This window comes from Plecotus auritus, assembly GCF_963455305.1.
Source record: "Plecotus auritus genome assembly, chromosome: 10".
Lineage (NCBI taxonomy): Eukaryota > Metazoa > Chordata > Mammalia > Chiroptera > Vespertilionidae > Plecotus > Plecotus auritus.
Genome location: NC_137785.1, coordinates 31,287,005 through 31,307,711, shown reverse-complemented (window position 1 = coordinate 31,307,711; position 20,707 = coordinate 31,287,005). Strand labels below are relative to the sequence as shown.

The following is a 20,707-nucleotide window of genomic DNA, read 5'->3' as shown; positions in this document are numbered from 1 at the left end:
ATCTATATCAATAAATGCTTTGCGATATATTGCCTCAGGTAAGGGTAACAAAAGAAAAAATAAACAAATGTGAGTACATCAAGCTAAAAAGGTTTTGCACAGCAAAAGAAACCATCAACAAAATGAAGAGACAATCCACTGAATGAGAGAACATATTTGCCGATACATCTGATATGGGCTTAATATCTAAAATTTATAAGGAACTTATAAAACTCAACACCAAAAACAAAACAAAACAAAACAAAAAAACAACCTAATTAAGAAATGGGCTAGGGATCTAAATAGACACTTCTCCAAAGAGTATATACAGATGGCCAATAGAAAAAGATGTTCAATGTCACTAATCATCAGAGAAATGAAAATTAAAACCACAATGAGATATCACTTCACACTTGTCACAATGGCAATCATCAATCAATCAACAGCAAGTGTTGGCGAGGACGTGGAGAAAAGGGAACCCTTGTGCACTTTTGGTGGGAATGCAGACTGGTGCAACCAGTATGGAAAACAGTATGGAGTTGCCTCAAAAAGTTAAAAATGGAACTGCCTTATGACCCAAGCAATTCCACTTCTGGGAATATATCTTAAGAATTTCAAAACACTAATTCAAAAGAATATATGCACCCCTGTGTTCACAACAGCATTTACAATAGCCAAGATCTAGAAACAGCCCAAGTGCCCATGAATAGATGAGTGGATAAAGAGCTGTGGCACATTTTTAGTACACAATAGAATACTGCTCAACCATAAACAACAAGGAAAACTTACCCTTTGGGACAGCATGGAGGGACCTGTAGAGCATCATGCTACGTGAAATAAGCCAGTCAGAGGAAGACAAGTATCATATGATCTCACTTATATGTGGAATTTAATGAACAAAATAAGCTAACAAAGTGGACACAAATAACAGTGTGGTGATGGCCAGAGCATAGGGGAGAGAGGGGAGGTAAAAGAGGGTAAAGGGGGAGTAAATGGGGATGGAAGGAGCCTTGACCTGGGCTGGTAAACACATAATACGATATACAGATGATATATTGCAGAACTGTATGGCTGAAACCTATATAATTTTATTTACCAATGTTACCCCAATAAATTCTATTTTCAAAAAATATATTTTATTGATTTTTTACAGAGAGGAAGGGAGAGGGATAGAGAGCTAGAAACATCAATGAGAGAGAAACATTGATTCAGCTGCCTCCTGCACACCCCCTACTGGGATGTGCCCACAACCAAGGTACATGCCCTTGACCAGAATTGAACCTGGGACCCTTCAGTCTGCAGGCCGACGCTCTATCCACTGAGCCAAACCAGTTAGGGCAATAAATTCTATTTTTAAAAGGCATCTATAAATAAAGAAAAATGCTTTGTGTTTTAATATCCCTCTGCAGGGGTCAGTCAAGACAAAGGCAGAAAATCAGTTAGGATGCCATTGCAAATGATGGTGGGCTACTGAGAAAAATAAGATGCAGTAAGTTTGACGTTCAGAGGTTCCTGAAGGATCTCATTTGGAGAGATTTTGTGGCAGAGACTAAGATTTTGTGGGTTTGATCTAGTGCAGCCGTGGGCAAACTACGGCCCGCGGGCCGGATCCGCCCGTTCGACTGTTCTATCCGGCCCGCGGAGCCGAAAGAGCGGAGGGTTCTCTTGCTCTCCCCTCTGCTCCTTTACTTTGAATTTATATTAGTTCACACAAACACTCCGTCCATGCTTTTGTTCCGGCCCTCCGGTCCAGTTTAAGAACCCATTGTGGCCCTCGAGTCAAAAAGTTTGCCCACCCCTGACTAGTGCATGGTTGCACAAGTATGCTGTTCCTGAGATATGGGATAGGGCCTTGAAAAGAGGAACCCAGAGATAATGGGTGCATAGAAATAGGGTTGGGGCATGATGGATGCAGAGATGAGGGCTTGGGAGGGGTGATCTGAGCAGGATGATAGGGGAGGGAATTAGCAAGGGCATAGAGGCAGAGGTGCTGAGGAGGTTGCTACCTGGATTCTGCCTTACATGTAGTGTTCAAAGTAAACTTGAGAGATTTCCTGATAAAATCCAGAGTTTGCTTTTCTTGAAGAATTGGCAGGACTTGCACATGCACTGAATTAGAGCTAGGTGGAGGCTGCTTGCCCTGCCCAGTGCATGAGGCTCATGTCCCCACAAAGTCCACTATCTCCCTAGCCCCTGAGTACCTTTGTGTGATGTTGACACCTCTGTGATGGGGGGATAGATGCCTGCATTGCAGGTAAATGTCATCCCTTGTTCCAACACTCTGGACTTAATGGTGAGCACTGGGTTGAGATGGATCCTGAGGCTGAAGAGTAGGGGTTCCAGGACATAGGAATGGAACCTGGGATCAAGGGTAACCCAGGCAGGGACAGGGAATTGGCAAAGGTGTTGCCTGGAGTGAGGGGCAGGAGCAGTCCTAAGCTTTGCTGCCCCTCAGGTGTGGTGAGAACTCTGCTTGGCAGACAGTGCTCTTCCTCTCAGTGCTGTTGGGCCACAGCTCTACCATGCAGCTCCTGCTGGCCCTTGGTGCCAACACAAACCAATGAGTGGGCAGGTTGTGATGCCCCCATACTCCCAGGGCCCTGAGTCTGAGCCCCAGAGCCAGGGACCTCTTTCCCAGAGGACTCTCACTCCTTGATGACCCTCCTGTCCCCAGTGACCCCTTTTGTCCCCATTGACCCCTCTTGACCTCTCAGTTAACCCCTTCTTGTCCTCCAATGATTATTCCCATTCTCCTGGTGCCTCCCATGCTCATAGTGATCCTCTCATCCTCTCAAAGACCCCACTGTGTCCCCAAGCTATCCCTCCTGTCCTGATATCAGCCTTCTATGTTCACAGTGACTCTTTTCGTCCCTCAGTGCTCCCATTCTGCCACCTCTTGTCTCTGTTTGGTCCCTTTTCTAATCCATTCATGTTGTTCAGCTGCTGCCTCAATTGCAGCACACTTGTGCACACAGATGTCTTCTTGGGCTGCAGCCTGGTGGTATGGCATGTGCTGCAGGTGGAGGGTGACCTGCATCTGCATGAATAGCACTCCTTGGGACTGGGCAGAGAAGTTTGGTGCCAAGCAGAGCTAGCAGGTAAGCAGTGGCCCAAGTGGACTGGGAGCATCAGGGCCAGCACCTTCAACCTATCTTACCTCATGTGCCCCTCACCCAGGAGCTTGAGATATTACAACCCCGTCATTCCCACGGATTAGCACTAGCGCAGGGCGGTGAGTTGGCATGCACTGCATCACTGGGCCAACTGCAGACTGGCTCTAGACATAGCCTGTGTGGCTCCCTGTCCTTGCTGTGGCTGGTGCAGACAGGTAACTGTCCACACTGTGAAGTCACCACTCCCAGCTACCCAGATTTACCCTCAGACTGCCCTTTACCCCAGGGCACTAAGGCCAGAGCAAATCAGGAGAGCCCCCAAACCCAGCCTTGGGGTTCAGTCAGAAGAGGTTGGGGGAGCAGGGAGCACCACTGTCCTCTTCATGTTGCATAGTCCCGAGCCCTTCCCCAGCTGAGCAGCCTGTGGCCACTGGGGCTAGTAACAAGTATACCCCTCATGGGCCCCTAAGAGAGCTGCCAGTCTAGGTGAGCCCTACCGCACTTATGAGAGCAGCTCTCACACACTAATCATCAAGTGAGAGATAGCTCCTCCCACACCCCTGCCTGGCAGTCAAGAAGAGCGCTCCGAAGAGAGTCCAGACCTCCTGTTCCCCTCACAAGGAAAGCCCTTTCGTCTCAGATGTACACTCTGCCCTCCCCATCTCCAGCCTCCTATGGAGGGGCCATCCAGTCAGAGCGTGGCAACTGAAGCTCCTGGAACCCAGGCTGATGTACTGTTGGCTGACCTTCAGCACTGCAGGTATGCCACCCCACCCTTCTCCCCAGGCCAACCTAGTCTCCTGCCTGCCCTCCTGACTCAAGTGTTTATAAACAAAAGACCAGGGAGTATGGCAATGGCCATGGTTACAGTCTTTACTTCTGGACCAGTACCTGGCATGGAGTCCTTCTACTGAAGTGACCCTTCTCCCACTGAATAGTGGGTACCCAGTTCTGTGTGTTGTGTCTCATAGGCTGCAGAGAGGAGGTAGGTGTACCACAAATGGTACAAACTGGGTGCTGGCTCTCTGGCAGCCAGGCTGTTTCTCTCCTGTCCAGTGGCTGGTATAGATCAGCAGCCCCTGCACATGGTGATCTGTGCCCAGGGGCAGCCTCCACCCCATGCAGATTGGGGCCTCTTTGTGAGTGGCCTGCTTTTCTCCCACCTAGCACCCTGCACCACCCGACCTGCTGCTGCTGCTGGCACTGAGCCCTACAGCAGGCCTGTTGGGGCTGCACTTTCTCTTCAAGCCCATGTGGCTGAGCTCCCTGCATGTGGCTCTGCTAACGCAGGGACCAGGCAAGGGGCAGTCTCGCACTAAGCCAGGCCTGCTGCCCGGCTGCTGCTGCTGTAGGCCGGAGGCTGTGCTGTTTCTGCAGGCCGGAGGCTGTGCTGTTTCTGCAGGCCCGCTGGCATGCCCAGGCAGCCTCAGTTCACATCTGTGCAGCTGGTGAGGCAGCCTGGAGCATGGGCGCCCACTACACCAGTGCTGGCTGCAGCCCAGGTGAGTACATGTCTCACCTGCCTGCCCAGTGTCCAGTAGCTTAGCAGGCCCTTCATTCTCCACAGGCCTCAGCAAGGCTACCTCTGGGGAGGCCCAGGCTCAAGGCTATCCCACCTCCCGAACTACCCAGGGCTGCCACTTGAGCTCATGTGCGGTGATATGCCTCTGGCCACCTCAGACCTCTACAGCTTTTGCACCCTGGCCCGGGAGGTCTTCACTGGTCAGGGTACCCCACCAGTTTGGATCCTCCAATCATGCTTCCTCATAAGAGAAGTGGACTGGAAAAGGGCCTGAGGTAAAGGCTAACCTGGAGGCAGTCCAGAGCCTGGCCTTGGAACCCCTGGGCCAACCCCCTACCCGGCCTTGGTTCGGGCTGGGCTGGACCGAGAGCCTGCTGACTGGTGGGCAGCCTGCAGAATACCCGATACCTGCTGAGGACGCCATGGCCCAGGTACAGGACAGGTTGGCAGGGGTGGGTAGTGGCCAGGGAACCTTCCGCAGGGCTCATGTTCCCACGTCCAGCCTCCTTTCAACAGGATTTGGCTCCTGGGTGAGCTCTCTGGTGGATTGGACCACACTGTGCCCTGCACTCCAGGGTTCCCCACCAGTTTAGAGAGCAGAGGGGTGGTGGCAGGTGCTATGCACAGCTTGGCTGTACCCCCTAATTCCAACCAACTGGTTTGTGCCCCCAGTGACACTGTACTATGAGCTGGCTCCCAGAGGTAAGACTACGCTCAGGCCTGTGACATCCCAAGGCCTCTCCCCATTCCAGGTAGGAGCCAGGGCAGGGATGTGGAGAATCAAGGGAGCTGTGGGGCACCTAGGCCACCCATTCCAGCTCTCTGCTGGCCATGGAGACTCCTGAGGTCACAGGCCACAGAAGAGCCCAGAGGGGCCCAGCCAAGGACTCTGGCAGCAGCCCCAGTCCCAGCTCTGACCTGTGCCTAGGCCACAGCCGCACAACCAGGGTCAGCCTGCACCACTGCCTGGAGCCCAGCTGCAGTATGGATATCCCTAAAGATCCGTGTGACCATTCAACCCCAAACTTGTGACCCATCCCCCAGTACTCACCAGTTTCTTTGGCTGCCTCTCCTCTGAGCAGGAACCACTTCCTGAGACTCCCAACTGTCCCCTCACTGACCTGTGAGCCCTGACCAACCCTGCTCCCCCAGGGCTCTGCCCTGCACCCAAGCCTTTAGGACTCAGCTTCCCTGTCAGGGATCCAGGGCTCTGGTGCAGCTCTCAGCCAAAATCCCAGTGCTGCAGGGGTTGTGGCAGCCCAGAGCTGCCCTGCTGGACCCCAGCCCTGGGAGCCTGCTGACCCACAGAGAGACTTCCCACACCCTGGAGGCTGCTGGCAGAGGCCACCAGGGTAGGTGAAGCAGAAGACCCTGAGATCATGCCCTGACCCCCACACACACATCGCCAGGTCTATCCTGAGCCCCATGTCCACTGGTGGCAGCTATAGCCTTTTCCGCCACAGGCAGCCCTGAGCAGAGAGGAGGTCCCTTCTTCAGCATGTACAAGTGAGAAATGGGCCCTGGTAGGAGGGCCCGGGGGCTCCTTCCTCATACCTGAGGTAACCCTTGGTCCATCCCTTCCCCACTACTCCCCAGGATGGATCTGCTGGAGATTATAGCAGAGCTGCAAGGTGGATGCTAACTCGGAGACAGGCCCAGCCTGAACCCCACTCCTGACACAGATTCTTAAGATATCCACGGCCCCTCTGCAGTTACCATCCCTAAGAGTCTCTCAAGAGGGACTCCCCACTCAGCACCTGCTGAAGTGATAAAATGATAAAGCAGCCCAGCCAGTTTGGCTCTGTGGATAGAGCGTCGGCCTGTGGACTGAAGGGTCCTAGGTTCGATTCCGGTCAAGGGCATGTACCTTGGATGCGGGCACATCCCCAGTAGGGGGTGTGCAGGAGGCAGCTGATTGATGTTTCTCTCTCATCGATGTTTCTAACTCTCTATCCTTTTCTCTTCCTCTCTGTAAAAAATCAGTAAAATATATATTTTTTAAAAATGATAAAGCAGACTATTGCCTCTTTGTTCACTGAGCCTAGTCCCAGCATGACACTAGCAGCCACATTTTCACCATTTTTATTCATTAATTTTGTCAGATGGTTTAGTGGGGCATGTGGGAGATGGGCAGGAGCTGTCTCCCAACCGCTGTGCATAGGTCAAGACATGCTGGGGGCTACTGGAGGAAGAGGAAGGACAGTGTGTCAGCCTAGCCCTCAGATTTGTGTGAGAGCCCCATGATAGAGGTTGGTGGGGAGATGGGAGTGCCTTTAGTCCAGGGTAGGGAAGCCATACAGGTTAGGGATCCACATCAGAAGCAAGTTACAAAGTTAGAAACCTGGAGTAGGGGTCAGGAGCTCAAGAAAATACAAAACAAGGAATTGGGTTGGGCCACGATCAGTGAGAAGGGAAGGGAGGAAGGTCTCTGCTCTGATTCAGCAGTAACTTCGGGTCTGGCCCTCAGAGTGAAGGGACCAGCTGGGAGTGGGGTAAAGGGGTGGGGGACCAGCCCCCTCCCTTCCTTGGCCCCCATTCCTGTACAAGGACCCTCGGTGGTGCTTGCCCTGCCTCCCATAGGCTGGTGGAGCTGCCCTGTAGTACAGGAGAGGCTCAGGAGAGCCCCAGGCCCCAGGCACCCTGTGAGGGGTGTGGGGATCCCAGGGGGCCCTCTCTTTCTGGGGAAGGTGGGGGGTTGTGGGGCCTGAATCTGAATGGCTATGGGGATGAGGAGCAGGAGGGGAAGAGGAGCTGGAAGAGGTGGATGAGGGACCCCTGGGCCCTAGGGCTAGGTTGACATAGAGGGGCTCAGGCCTCGTGGGGCACCGGGCAGGGTGGTGAAGGGCTGAATAGCCCAGGTGGTTATGGGGAAAGCAGGAGGCGGGTGGTGGGTAGCTGAGTAGGAAGTCAGGGGACCTATGGAATGATGGTGATTGGTCAAGCATGCCATATGAGGCATTAAGCCTATCTGGTGGCATGGAGCGAAAGGGACTCCAGGACTGAGTGGTGCCAGAGTAGGGGGACCCCTCACCCGCCTCAATCTCATAGTACAGGTTCTCTCCCCTGTCAAGTGGTGTAGGGGGACCCAAAGGGCTCCTCCAGACTGGGGTTGGGGAACTGGGCTGGAAGGATGAGGAGGTCAGGGGGTACAAGCCTGGTTTTTGGACCCTAAGAAAGGGTGGCAGGCACTCCTGGGGAGCTGAGGAGAAGCAGCCAGGGGTTCTCACAGAAGAAAGAACCTGTGAGGAGACACAACATAGGAACTGGACCAATGTCTCTGGCACATCTCTGAAGCCCCACCCTTCCTGAGCTGGGCACTGACCTGGGCAGAGCTTCTGTGTCCCCTCCTTGAGATCCCCATGGACCGCTGGCCCCTCACCAGGCTCCCAACACTTTGTTGCCGTGGTAGGGAGGGTGGGGGTCCTGGAGCCCAGGCATCAGGGTGTGGTAGGGAGGGGGCGGGTGGCCCACTCCCTGAGGTCCCGAGGGGCTCACCGCCCACCTCCAGGGACAGTGAGCAGTAGAAAGGGGAGCGGGGAGCAGATGGGGTACTCCCATGCTCCTGTTGGCTCTGTCTCTGGGCCACCTGCTGAGCCTGCTCAGCCAGGGCCAGGGCCATGAGGCGTGCTGGGTTCTTGGGGGGCGGAGGTGGGGCTCCCCCAGGGCGCAGGAGGGACAGGGGTGGGGGCAGCAGTGGTGAATCCATGACAGGTCCTATACAGAGAGGAATGGGAAGGGGCGTCAGCCAGGTCTTGGATGCAGCCTCAGGGTCTGTGAGGGTGTTGGATGGGGTGAGTAGGACTCACCATGCTGTCGTTGGGCTTCCCCGGGACCAGGTAGTGCTAGGTTGCTGCAGATCTCCTGTGGACAGGTGTCACTCAGCTGGGCTTCAGCTCCATGTGGCAGCAGGGGGATGGCATGGGGGCACAGGCCTGGGCTGGGGCTGAGTGCTGGTGTTGGGGTGAGTGAGGCAGGTGTTCCCCCAGCCCCCAGCAACTCCAGAACAGCAGGTGGCACTGATACAGCCAGGGGCTCTGAGATGTCCAGGGCAGTGGGCGAAGCAGGGCTGGTGGGCCCATGGGGCAAAAGGGCCTGGGGAGTTGCCCTGGGTGGGAAGGCAGAAGCAGGGGCTGGGGGGGCCGGGCTGGCAGGAGGTGCAGGGTCCCCTGGGGTAGGGCTGCTGCAGCGAAAGGTAAGGGGATCAAAGTCGAGCCCCCGGAGCCCCTCCAGGCAGTGAGGTGGGCTGAAGTCCAGATCATCCCCATCATCTAGCCAGGCTGAGGTTCGGTGAGAAGGGGAGCCGGAAAGTGCCCCAAGCCCAGCTGCTGAGGAGGAGGAGGATGCAGAGGATGAGGAGGACGCAGAGGAGGACGAGGACAGGCTCTCACAGGAGCCCGCGGGTGCAGGGCCCACGGGGAAAGCATCACTGCTGGAGTGGGGTCGCCGTAGCCTGCTCAGCCTCTGGAGGCCTGGGGGGAGGAGGGGCAGTTAGGGGTCAGGGCTCAAAAGTTTACATACCCACACATTAGTGAGAATAGGGCACACAACCCAGGAGGCTGGGAAAATAGCATGCAGAGGCACTTCCCTGGGTAGGGCCACATGGCTGTGAATCCAGGGAGAGCTGTTCAGACTCACAGCGACAAAGGAAATGAATGGCAAGTCCCTGGGGAAAACCATTCCAGACCCAAGGGCCAGAATAATCTGACAACCCCACGGCTGTGAGCATGAGACCAACAGGATCCCAACCAAGGCTGCTGGAAGTAGACTGGGGCGACCACGTGTGGAAAACAATTGGGCATTTTCTTGTTCAGTTGAACATGAGTATACCCTAAGTAGAGCTCTCTCAGGAGTGTGGGCATGGCAGGGAGCACCCACAGAGCCCCCAAATCCATCAAGAGTGGGATGGACAAGCAACTCCCAATGAAATATCCACATGGAACACTAAAGATCAGCAGGCAGGAGTGAGCCTGAGCTACACCTGGCAATTCGATGGTATCTGTAATGCAGTGGTGAATGAAGTCAAGATTCACATACAGCACTACACCCCCTTTCTTATGATATCTTTAATTGACATTTTAAAATGACTAGAACTGCTCAATATGTTTATGTATACATCTGTACATGATAAAACCTTAAAACCAAGGATGACAGCCCTGGCCAGTGTTCCTACGTGGTTAGAGCTAAGCCCACTCACCAGAGTCCTGGGTTCAATTTCCAGTCAGGGCATGTACCTGGGTTGCAGGTTCGATCCCTGGCCCTAGTCAGGGCACATGCAGGAGGCAACCAATCGATGTGTCTCTCTCACATAGCTGTTTCTCTATCTCCTCTCTCTCACCCACCCTCCTCCCTTCTACTTGCTCTTAAAAGAAAAAAAGGAATCAATGGAAAAAATATCCTCCAGTGAGGATTAACAAACAAACAAAAAAATCAATGAAGATGATGACCATCTAATCAAGAGGATGCCTTTGGTGGATAGGCAGCAGGTAGGAGAGGGGAGGAGCTTGAAGATAAGGTAGTGGGGGTTCTTTTAGCTCTGGCCAGTGGGTACATGGGTGTTCATTATATTATTTACATTTTTTCAAAAGGAATGAATAAGGCTGTTTGAAAGGACCCTATATGAACCATTGATCACAGCGTGTCATGAACTAAGTAAGGGTGATGCTTTATCAAATTCATCATACCCAATGTCCAAATTAAAAACTAAAAAACCACCAAAACCCCCAAATTTGAAGTACAGCATTTGAAGGCTCCACCCCGCCACAGGCCAGACCACCCTGAGCTCACCAGCCCCGCTGGTCTGAGATGATAGAGACTCCTCACTCTTGGCAGATCTCAGTGTGACTGTGTCAGGTCGGCTGCCTGCAAGGAGACTAGAAGGGTCACAGAGGCACTCCAGAGTGCCTCCCCACCACCACGCTGACTGCCTGACCTCTGACCTGAAGGCTGTGGTGGGGCGCGAATCCCCCCCAGCCAGGGAAGAGGCTTCTTCCGGGGAATGCTGGGGCCGCGGCCCAGTGCAAAGAAAGTCTTCCAGCTGCTGCCGCCTGGCTTCCGCTGTTTCTGGCCTCTCTCCCCCTTCCTCCTGGGGTTTGGGTGAGACACGGGAGGCAGTCTGAGGAGCTGGGACCTCAAGGCTAGCCCCTCCTCTCCCCTGTATCCTACTCACCTTTCCACAGGAGAGTCTGAAGCCTTGGAAGCTGTGGATTCATTGGGTGTCCCCAGTCGGCCCTGGGTGCGAGCCTGGGCTTCCTCCAGCGTCAACAGGCGAGTGGAGGGGCCACTGCCCACAAGGGACTTGGGCCTGGGAAGGAGGCAGCGGCCTGGGGAGTTGGGAAAGTGGGCAGCTGTCAGCCCAGGGAACATTCAAGGCAACAGGTAAAGCTAAGCGCTACTGCCCAAGCTCCGGCCCCAAAGCATAACCCCCACCCTGGCTGGCAAGGCAGGGAACCAGAGAGGATCAGGTGGGAATGGGTGGGCAGCAGGCAGGTGAGCAGGAATGAGGCAGAACCAGCTGATGAGGCAGCTCCCAGCAGCCAGCAAAGGCAGTGGCTCTGGCTTCAGTTACCTCGGGCCACAGGGCCCTCCGATGTGCTGAATCCTGATTGGGCTGGGGTCCGGGGCAGGGTGGGGAGTCTGGGTGGGGCCTGGGCAGGGTCAAGTCTGGGGACCTCCCACCTCCTCCCAGGTGGACCTCTGGCCCCAAGCACCCCCAGGAGCTACAAGGGGTGGAGGAAGAACGATGTCCAGGCCAAGAAGTAGGGATCCTGAGCGTAGGAGCTGAAATGAGAAGGGTGGGGAGGGGAGGGAGAGGCCGGGGCGGGGTCCTCAAGGAGCCAGGAAGGAGGTACAGCTTCAGTGGGTAGGGACAGGGCTGGGAGCCCCCCTTCCCTCCCACTGCAGTCCTGACAATGAGAAGGCAATAGCCAGGACATCAGGAGATAGGACGAGCATACCTGCAGGGTCGAGGCCAGCAGAGGTGAAGGTGTCACTGAACAGGACATCCACATGGGTGAGCAGGAATTCCACCACCACTGACTGCACCCGCACCTCACGGAAGGCTGCTGCCCCACCCAGCCCCACTGACTCCAGCTCCATGGACCTGAATGGGAGAGGGAGAGGGAGGTCAGGTGCCTTGAGCCACAGATGGAGGAGGGGGAGGGTTGTGACTAGGTTAGGCAGGGAGCTAATAGAAGCAAAGACTGTCATTCAACAGCTCTGATTTTATCAAATTGATCACATCTACAACTTGGTTCTCAACTTTTCCCCAACTTGCTCCCTCACCACTTTCCCCATCTCAGTCAATGTAGTCCTTTAGTGGTTCAGGCAAGACACCTTGGAATTGTCCTTGACTTCTCTCTTTCCTTCACACCCACATCCAATCTGCCCAAAAACCTTGTGGGCTCCCCCCACAAAATCTGTCCAGAATCTAAACTATTCTCCCCCTCTACTGCTCCACCCTCCATCCTCTCCCTTCTGGCTATCACAGCCACCTCCTCCCTGGTCCCCTGGTCCCACCACACCCCCCACAGTCTGCTGCTCATGCAGAGCTGGAGGAAGCTGGGAACACCGCCTGCAAAAGCAAAGTCCTCACATGACTCACAACCTATAAGTCACTCCTCCCCTATCCCAGTCCCCATCACCTACCTGACCTCATCATCTCCTCCCCCTCAGCCCCTTACTCAATCACTCACTCAGTTCCAGCCACAATGGCCTCCCTACTGTTCCTCCTGACCCAGCCCCAGGACCATTGCACTTATTGTTCCTTCTGTCTGGTTTGCTCTTCCCCAGATATCTCTCCTGCTACAGTTCTTGACTCAAATGTTACCTTCTCAGTGGAGTCTTCCCCATCTACCTTATTTAAAATTATAAACTTTCTCTGTATTCCAGGTCTATCTTTGTTTCTTTCCCCCCATAGTTCTTATACCCACCACATATTTTATTTAGGACAGAGAGCTTGCCTGTCTCGATCACCATCAAATTTGAGGCTTTCTGTGCTGCTGGCTATCGAAGACGTTTTACTGAAGCCTTCCCTACTACCTACACATCCCAAAATGCCATAACCCTGTGCATGCCCCTTCCCTGCTTTGTAATCTTTATCCTTGCCACTCACTACTATCAGACCATTCTCTGTGTTTCCTTGTTACTAGTTCATTGTCCACCTCCCTATGAGAATATGAGCCCAGGATCTTGCTCACTACTCCATCCCCAGTGCTGAGAACAGGGGCTGGCACACTGGAGATATTTAATAAATACATGTTGAATGAAATGAACAAGAGAACCAAAAGTTGGGTGAGTTCCTAGGGTAGGTGTAGAAGTAGGGGGAGACTGGGGCTCAGCCCATGGGAGGGAACTGTGGGTGACAGGCTGGTGAGCTGCCAGCTTACCGTAGCAGGTTGGGCGCCCAGACAATGGCCAGGTTGCGGGCATGCATGCTGGTATTGGCACTGTGTCTTGCCATGCGGGCCAAGTGCCTCAGCAGGTACTCCAGGGTCCTGGGGTGGGAGTGGAAGGGGACACCTGAGCCTCAGCTCCCTTGTGAGCCCACCACAGCCCTTCCCTACCCCTCCTGGTTTACCTATAGTGTGGCGGGGGCAGCTGTTGGATGACGTCATGGACACGCACCAGGCGTTCGTCCTCCCCAGGCACTGACATGGCCTCCTGAGATTGTGCACAGGCATGATGGGGACTGGGCCCGATGCATCCCAGCACCCTCCAACCTCACTATCTCCTTACTCACACTGAACTTCCCGTAGAGCTGATATGTGAGCAGGGGGTTGGGCAGCTCTCGGAAGTAGAGCTTGCAGAGAGAAGACACACTGTGAATGTCCTGTAGGAAGGTGGGGCCAGACAGTTCAGGGATCCTCTCACTGTCAAACTCATGCCTGAGGCCACCAGGTCGAAGAGAAGAAAGACTAGTGTCAGAGCTGGTCCGCCTGGCTGTGCACCCCATACCCACACTGTCCATAGATGGATGCAACCCTCTTCCTGCACTGTGCTCCTCAAAAGACAGAGACTTACTTCCTCTGCAATAACCCTGTCTGCCAAAGACAGGGACGCTCTTTCATAGAGGAAGACACTGAAACTCAGGTGGGAGGTGTCCCTCCTGCAGCTGCCCAAGGCTATCTGCTTCCAGAGCACGGCCCTGCTACTTCCAGCACATCATGCCATTCTCCTAACTTCAAGAGGTCACTGGAAAACTGGCTGAAATCCCAGTAGCCCCTCCTCACAATTGTCTGGTTGTGTCTCACTGCTTGAGGGGAAAAGCTCAATGCACATGAACTCATGCTGCATCTCTCACACCTCTGGGCTCTATACTCTCACTTCAGGTCCTCCTGTCAGTCTCAACACTTGTGCCTCACTCCTTCCCACCTCTTAGACTGGCATGTCTCCTCAGTTCAGAACCCTCCAGTGTAAAAGCCAAAATCCAAACAGTTGTTAAAAAGACCTTGCACAGCCGAAACCGGTTTGGCTCAGTGGATAGAGCGTCGGCCTGCGGACTGAAAGGTCCCAGGTTCGATTCCGGTCAGGGGCACGTACCTTGGTTGCGGGCACATCCCCAGTGGGAGGTGTGCCGGAGGCAGCTGATGGATGTTTCTCTCTCATCGATGTTTCTAACTCTCTATCCCTCTCCCTTCCTCTCTGTAAAATATCAATAAAATATATTTTTAAAAAAAAACAAAAAAAAAACACCTTGCACAGCCCTAGCTGGTCTGGCTCAGTGGATAAGTGTTGGCCTGTGGACTGAAGGGTCCCAGGTTCGATTTCGGCCAAGGGCACATGCCCAGGTTGTGGACACAATCCCCAGTAGGGGGCGTGCAGGAGGCAACCAATCAATGATTCTCTCTCATCACTAATGCTTCTATCTCTCTATCCCTCACCCTTCCTCTCTAAAATCAATAAAAATATTTTTTTTTTTTAAAAAAAAGGCCTTGCACACTCTGCCCCTAATTACTTCTCAGACATCATCTCCTGCTACTTTGCCTTTTGGACTGCCTGTTCCCTCCACCATGCATGCTTTTCCCAGAATATCCACATGGCTTGCTCACTCCCTCCCATCCTCCAAAAGGAGCTCCCCTCCAAGAGGCCTTCACTGCCCACCCTATTTAACACTGCAATATCCCTCCCAGATTTATTATTATGATTCTCCTTACCTCCCATCTCTTTTTCTCCATAGCACTTGTCACCTACTAGTAAACTCTCTCATTTCCTTGTTTGTCTCTACCTCTAGCATGTGAGGGTGGGAATCTCTGGTCCCCAGTGCCTAGTGTTTGGCATGTAGCAAGTACTCAATGAAGGTTATCTCTCTACTTCCAACACTCATTCTGCTCTCACCTTTCAGGCCTCAGCTGGAGTCACTTCCTCAGAGAAGCCCTCCCTGTCCACAGCCCTGATCCAACCCCGTTAGATGCCCTCCCAACTCACAAGAACTCTTGTCACCAGCACAGGGCACAGGGCCTAGACTAGAAATGATGTTCAGTAAGTGTTTGTGGAGGGAAGGGGTTGGTGGAGTGCCCTCACCGTAGCCTCTGGATATTGGATGACACGCCTGAGAGTCGGTAGATTCCATCCACTACCCCATGGGCCTCAATAAACTCAGAGCAACAGCGAAGCACCTGGGGCACTGGGAGAAAGCAGTGGGGTCAGGAATGGGCAGGTCAAATCCTGCGTGGGAGGGGTGGGCTAGGCAGGTGGGGCCGGACCTCACCGTCCTGGCCTGAGTTACTGAGGTGCTCTCCAAGGTCGCAGCCAAACACCCTCTGCCGCAGGATACCCCGTTGTCGCAGCCGCTGCCGAGAAGGGCGGGAGCGCATGAAGGTACGAAGGAGGCCAGCCAGCTTCCCACGTGGCCGGGGCACAGCTGTGAGAGTAAAAAGCAGGCCACACAGGGTCAGTGCAGTTATCAGTCCGATAGGAAGGAAGCAGGGACATAGTCTCTTATTTCCATTACCTGAGGTCAAAGAGGAGACACCCTGGGAAGCCGGAACACCACACAGGAGACCATCGGCATCTGTGGGGTGAACGATGGATGGAAAGGATGGACAGCAGGCAAAAGATGCAGGAAGGATTCCCCACTTTGCCGCTGGCACTTACCCCCCTTGAGTCCTGGACAGGGCCGTTCTGTGAATAGCTCCACACACTCGCTGGGGAAGAAACCGACCTGAGGAGGGTTCAGGGTCAGTGCCTGGGCCACCCTAGCTAGCACAGTGCCCTAGCCCCACCAGTCTACCCCAACCCAGGCTCACCTGGAAGCCTCGCTTGCCCCGCCACCAGCTCCGATCCTCTGTGGGCGGCATGTCGATCACGGAGACAATGTCTCCCACCTAGGAGTGGGCAGATGAGATGAGGAAGGGTCAGAAGTGGCCGGAAGAGGGGAGTCCAGATGGAGTCTGCCCCGCCCCCCACAGCCTCACCTCGAAGGACAGCTCGTCTGGTGCCTGAGCTGTGTACCGTTTCACCACATGGGCAGCAGCCACCGCAGGGACATTGAGGGAGGCCTCCTCACTGAGGAGCAGTCGCCTGCCATGGTTGTCCAACTGAGGTGGAGGGTGAATGTGCAGGGAGAGGCGAGAAGGTAATAATTAAGGCAGAGAAGGTTCTTCCAGGCCCAGTGGAGGCCATTACTTGCTCCACATCTAAGAGCACCAATCACTCAGAGCTATTGATCAAACACCTAAATTCATGCCCCTTCCAAAACAAGGCCCCATTCCTTCCTCTCACATGCCTCAGGATTCCTCTACCCTGAAGTCCTCCTGATACACCCCTGCACCCTCACCATCCATAGCAGACACTGCACATTTGCTATCTAAAAGCTGCTGGTTTAAGTCACTCTTAGCCAGGCGTTCTTCTGTGAGTTACAGCCAAACCTATTCGATATACATTGATATTCTCCCCACAGCCCAATACCTGCTAACACACACACACACACACACACACACACTCACACACACACACACACATGCACACGCACACACACTCATTCTAACAGACATACACCCAAACAGACACTGAAATGCCAGTGACTCCTCCTGTCCGGCTCATTTCCTTCCTGTGCCCACACACACTCCCAGGCTGGTTCTCACTCTTCAGACATCCCTCATTCACTTCCAACTTCAAGCCCCGTTGCCCGGGCCCACCTCCATCCAGGTGAGCACAGGCCCACAGTTGAGGTTACTGTCCACCAGTCCTGACAGGGTCTCCAGGTACTGCAGCAGCAGCGGCACCAGCATCTGTGGTCAGATTGTCAGAGGGGGCTCTTGTGAGGAGACCTCCGAGAGCCCATTGCCCTTCCATACTGCCTTAGCTTGCCTCTAAGCAGGACAGAAATTCAACCTCAATGCATGGGTGCTACTCTACTGTTAAGTACTAAAATATTGTCATAGTAGTTGGTAACAGACTATGTCAAGCTCCTGTGTGCTTCCATTGGTCTGGCCATATTGATCTTCCCATGGAACTCCCTGGAAGTCTTTATGATCCTAAAGCTAAAGAGGGCCTCCAGAACCTTGCTGCAGTCCTCTGGTCTCTCCATTCTGATTGGTTGGGAGTCAGGCCATACTCGTGATTAAATATTTATCAATCCTTCCGGCCTTGATGGTTTCACACATCGATGATGAGGACACATCATGGCTGAGGCAGGGATGGGATAACAAGCAGTTTACCTGGGCAGCCCTGGCACCCTCTGGGGGTGGGGGAAGCTCTGGGAGGCAGGAAAATCTCCGGTCAAATATGCACCGGTGGAGGTGGGTATCCAGGGAACGGAAGTCATCGTAACTGCGAAGAACTGGCCAAGAACGGCCCTGTGGGAGCGTGAGGGACAAAAAGGAGCAGTGGTCCCATTTCACTGAGCTGAGGACCATGGCAACCAGTCCGACAGGCCAGATGAGAGGTAGGGTGGCCTTACCTGACAGGTCACCTGCACCCCAAACACCAGCTCGTTCTCCCCAGAGAAGCTAGAGCCATCACGCTCTGGAGACAGTAGGAGCTGTAGAGGGAAAGAAAAGCCCAGGGGAGGGTCTCACTTTTGTTGCTGTCCTGACCTCTCCAGGTTGGCACTATCTAGGGATGGGGCTGTGCTCTCCCAGGGCAGGGCCTAGTGATGCCTCAATCAGAGTGCAGGGTCCTGGCACAGAGCACACACCTAACAAAAAGTTGTTGCAGAATGAATAAAGGAACAAATGATGAATGATGAACAGCTCTTCCTTCCCACCCTGCAACTCCTGCCACTGACTTCTCGGATGGGTAGAGCAGCCAGTCCCAGGGACAGATCTCAGGGGTAGGGTGGCTAACATTGCTTCATGGTTGGATGGGATCTCATCTTCCCACCTGGGTGAAAACCCTCATACCTGAATGTGGCCAAAGTCAACATTCTCATAGTGGAAATGGGCACAGTCAGCCAGCCGGGGAAAGGGACCGCGAGGAGCTGAGAGCCTGGAAGACGGGGGACACATCACTAGTGGCTCCTGTGCTTGGCCCCCTCCTAAGCTGGGCATCTCCCTCACCTCTCACCTCTTCCCAGGCTTCTCCTTCACACTAGGACCCCCAGTGGGGGGCAGGGGCTGCACTGAGCCCTCCCCTGGGCCATCCAGGCTGTCAGTGCTGCGGGCCTGTAGAGCAAAAAGAAGAATCAGAGGCCCCCAGAGATGGGAGCAGAGACAACAGAAGCATTGTTATCTGCCACCTTGAGCCTAGAGGCCTGAATCACTCCATACACTGCCCTGAGCATGGAGTAGCAGAGGTCAGGGGGAGGCGAAGACCAGATGAGGATAGGTCTTCATCTTCCTGTGTAGTCTGGGGTGAGGGGCCTGGAAGAGGAGGGGCCAAGGGTGAGGCAGGAAGAAATAAGGCTGGTACCATCTCTCTGGATTTAAACTCCTCCTGTAGCCCCTGCAGAGTATAGTCATCTTCTAGTTGTGCCTCTCTACGCCTCTCATCACTGTCTGGACAACCACAGCTCCCAGTTTATCAGTCTTCCTGCTTCTAACCTCTCCCCTCCTACCAGCATCTCCACATCAAGCACTAGTATAATTTTCACACAACACAAATCTGTCTCTGTCTCCACAGATCATGGACCTTCAATGGCTCCCTGTTGTCTTCAAGATAATTCTCTGGTCTCTGTTTACCTCTCCACACTTATCGCTTCCCATTGCCTCCACTCTCAGAACTCTCAAATTTCTAAGAGCCCAACAAAAGCACATCTTCTCATTTCCTTCTGGCCTTTGCAGAGGCTGTCCCCTCCGCATGGAACACCCTTCTCCATTCTTTCACTAGGTGCACTCTTCCGCATCTCCCACATCTCAACCCTTCACGTTTCCTCCTCTCAGTTCTCCCTGACCCTTCAGGCTGTATCAGTCACCTCTTCTGGACTCTCCCAACCCCTGAAGCCTCCATCCTAGCTTGATGACTCTGCCTGGGTTTTTCCCATCATAGCCTGAGCACTCTGAGACGTCACTATCTGGCGTCAAGTCCATCTCCCACATTGGACTGTGACCTCCCAGCATCACAGCCTGGAGCTAAGCACCCCAGCTCCCCAGCATTGCCCAGCACAGGGGCGGGGGGGCACAGAATTGGTGCTCCTCACAGGTAGGGTCGTGCCTGACTCCTCGCTGGGTCCCCATGCCCAATTTCAGCCCAGTTGCCAACAGGGACCAGATAAAATCTGATGAATTAACCAGCTGCCAGATGGGGATTTCCCAGACTGGCTCTAGCATCTCCCTCCTTCATATCCCTGCAACCCCAAGTTCATTCTTGGGTCTCCCCCTCAGATCTGTCCCCCTCCAACCCATGAAACTCCCCAAAGCAGGATGGGTTCTGACTTTCTGTGTCTAGAGCATGGGCTTGCAGAGGTCTCAGTGAATATCTGTTAAGTGAGGGAATGAGGGAATGGATGAATGAGCAGGAGCAGCATGGTGGAAGAGGGAGCAGGTAGGGGAGGGAGGATGAGGACAAGATGGAGAGGACCCAAGGATCAGTGCTGGGGTTGGAGTAGAGTAAGTAGGAGGGGAGCAGCTGGAAAGCTTGAGGTAAAGGTTCAGGCTGATGGGAGTGGAGGAGGTTTGGTTGAGTGGGCCTGGGCTGGGGTGAAAATGAGAAAGAGAAGAAAAGGGTTATGCTGAGGATGGAGCTGAGTGGGGGTGGGGCTGGAGAATGAAAAAGTGGCTGGTGGTAGGAGGAGGAGGGGGCTAGGCCCGGAAGGGTGGAGGTTGGGATGAGGACAATGAAGATGGCTCGGGTATGGGGGCTGGTGAGGAGCCAGGGGAGCTTCCGCAGGCCCCTGCGGGGGACCACTTGGGGGATGCCGGATCCTTCCCGGGACCTGCCCCTCCTCCCAAGTCCAAGCCTTCGCCACAAACACCCCATCCGGGCAGTGGAAGGAGACGCACGCTGAGAGGGCGGGGCCGGGGTGAGGGCTCGGACCCAGCCAGGCTGGGGGACCAGAGGACCCGCGACGAGGGGTAGGGGGAGGCGCAGGCCCCGGGCTCGGGCGGGGCCGGGGGCGGGGCGCGCGGGGCCGGGCCGTGCATGGACAGAATGCCACGCGGATGGTCTGACGGCCGCGTAGGCCCCTCACCACCATGGTCGCGAGGCCTCCTCAGGCGCTGGCAGCGCTAGACCCCTCCATCGTCGTCCTCGTCGCCGAAGCCGCCGCCATGGCGACACAAAGGGGAGGGCGCGAGCCGCGCGCGGGCAACTGTAGTCTCCGCCTCCAACCGCTCAGCCGCTAGCGGCTAGCCCCACGGGGGCGAAACAGCGGGGGCGCGGCGCCGCTTCTCATTGGCTCCACCCTCGGCCTAGGACGCCCCACCCACCTGGCGGCTTTTCATTGGCTTCGGCTTGAACACCATTCCTGGCTGGGTCTCTTCGGTCCCGCCCCGAAGTTTGACAGCGCCACGCCCAGGACCTCTTTCATTGGCCGTCTTTCCCCTCCTGAGACACACCCCCAGGTTCTTTAGGCTTTGCTTTTTCTTTCTTTTTTTAAAATATATATTTTATTGATTTTTTCAGAGAGGGATAGAGAGTTAGAAACATCAATCAGCTGCCTCCTGCACACCCCCTACTAGGAATGTGCCCGCAGAATCGAACCTGGGACCCTTCAGTC

The 20,707-nt window shown here is 54.5% G+C and overlaps 1 protein-coding gene across 1 annotated transcript; it reads right to left on the bottom strand.

Annotated features, from left to right (window-relative positions):
- Positions 1–6,680: 6,680 nt before the first annotated feature.
- Positions 6,681–20,339, bottom strand: ARHGAP33 (Rho GTPase activating protein 33). Its single transcript, XM_080645014.1, has 22 exons — positions 20,180–20,339; positions 18,118–18,215; positions 17,955–18,039; positions 17,513–17,593; positions 17,271–17,408; positions 16,749–16,841; positions 16,026–16,148; positions 15,858–15,935; positions 15,706–15,772; positions 15,563–15,622; positions 15,320–15,472; positions 15,133–15,235; positions 13,352–13,496; positions 13,190–13,272; positions 12,999–13,106; positions 11,568–11,713; positions 10,781–10,934; positions 10,551–10,696; positions 10,399–10,473; positions 8,421–9,083; positions 7,937–8,328; positions 6,681–7,853 (listed from the first exon to the last, which is right to left on the bottom strand). Exons 1-22 carry the CDS (start codon positions 20,183–20,185, stop codon positions 7,053–7,055), a joined length of 3,798 nt encoding a protein of 1,265 aa, XP_080501140.1. The 5' UTR covers positions 20,186–20,339; the 3' UTR covers positions 6,681–7,052.
- Between the last annotated feature and the right edge of the window lie 368 nt (positions 20,340–20,707).

Bases quoted from the DNA above. Each gene is read 5' to 3' on its own strand.
- ARHGAP33 (XM_080645014.1), bottom strand. The intron at 16,149-16,748 runs GTGGGCCCGGGC...CCTCCACCTCAG, and splicing joins CTGTGCTCACCTGGATGGAG to TTGGACAACCATGGCAGGCG. The intron at 15,936-16,025 runs GTGAGGCTGTGG...GCCCACTCCTAG, and splicing joins CAGACGAGCTGTCCTTCGAG to GTGGGAGACATTGTCTCCGT.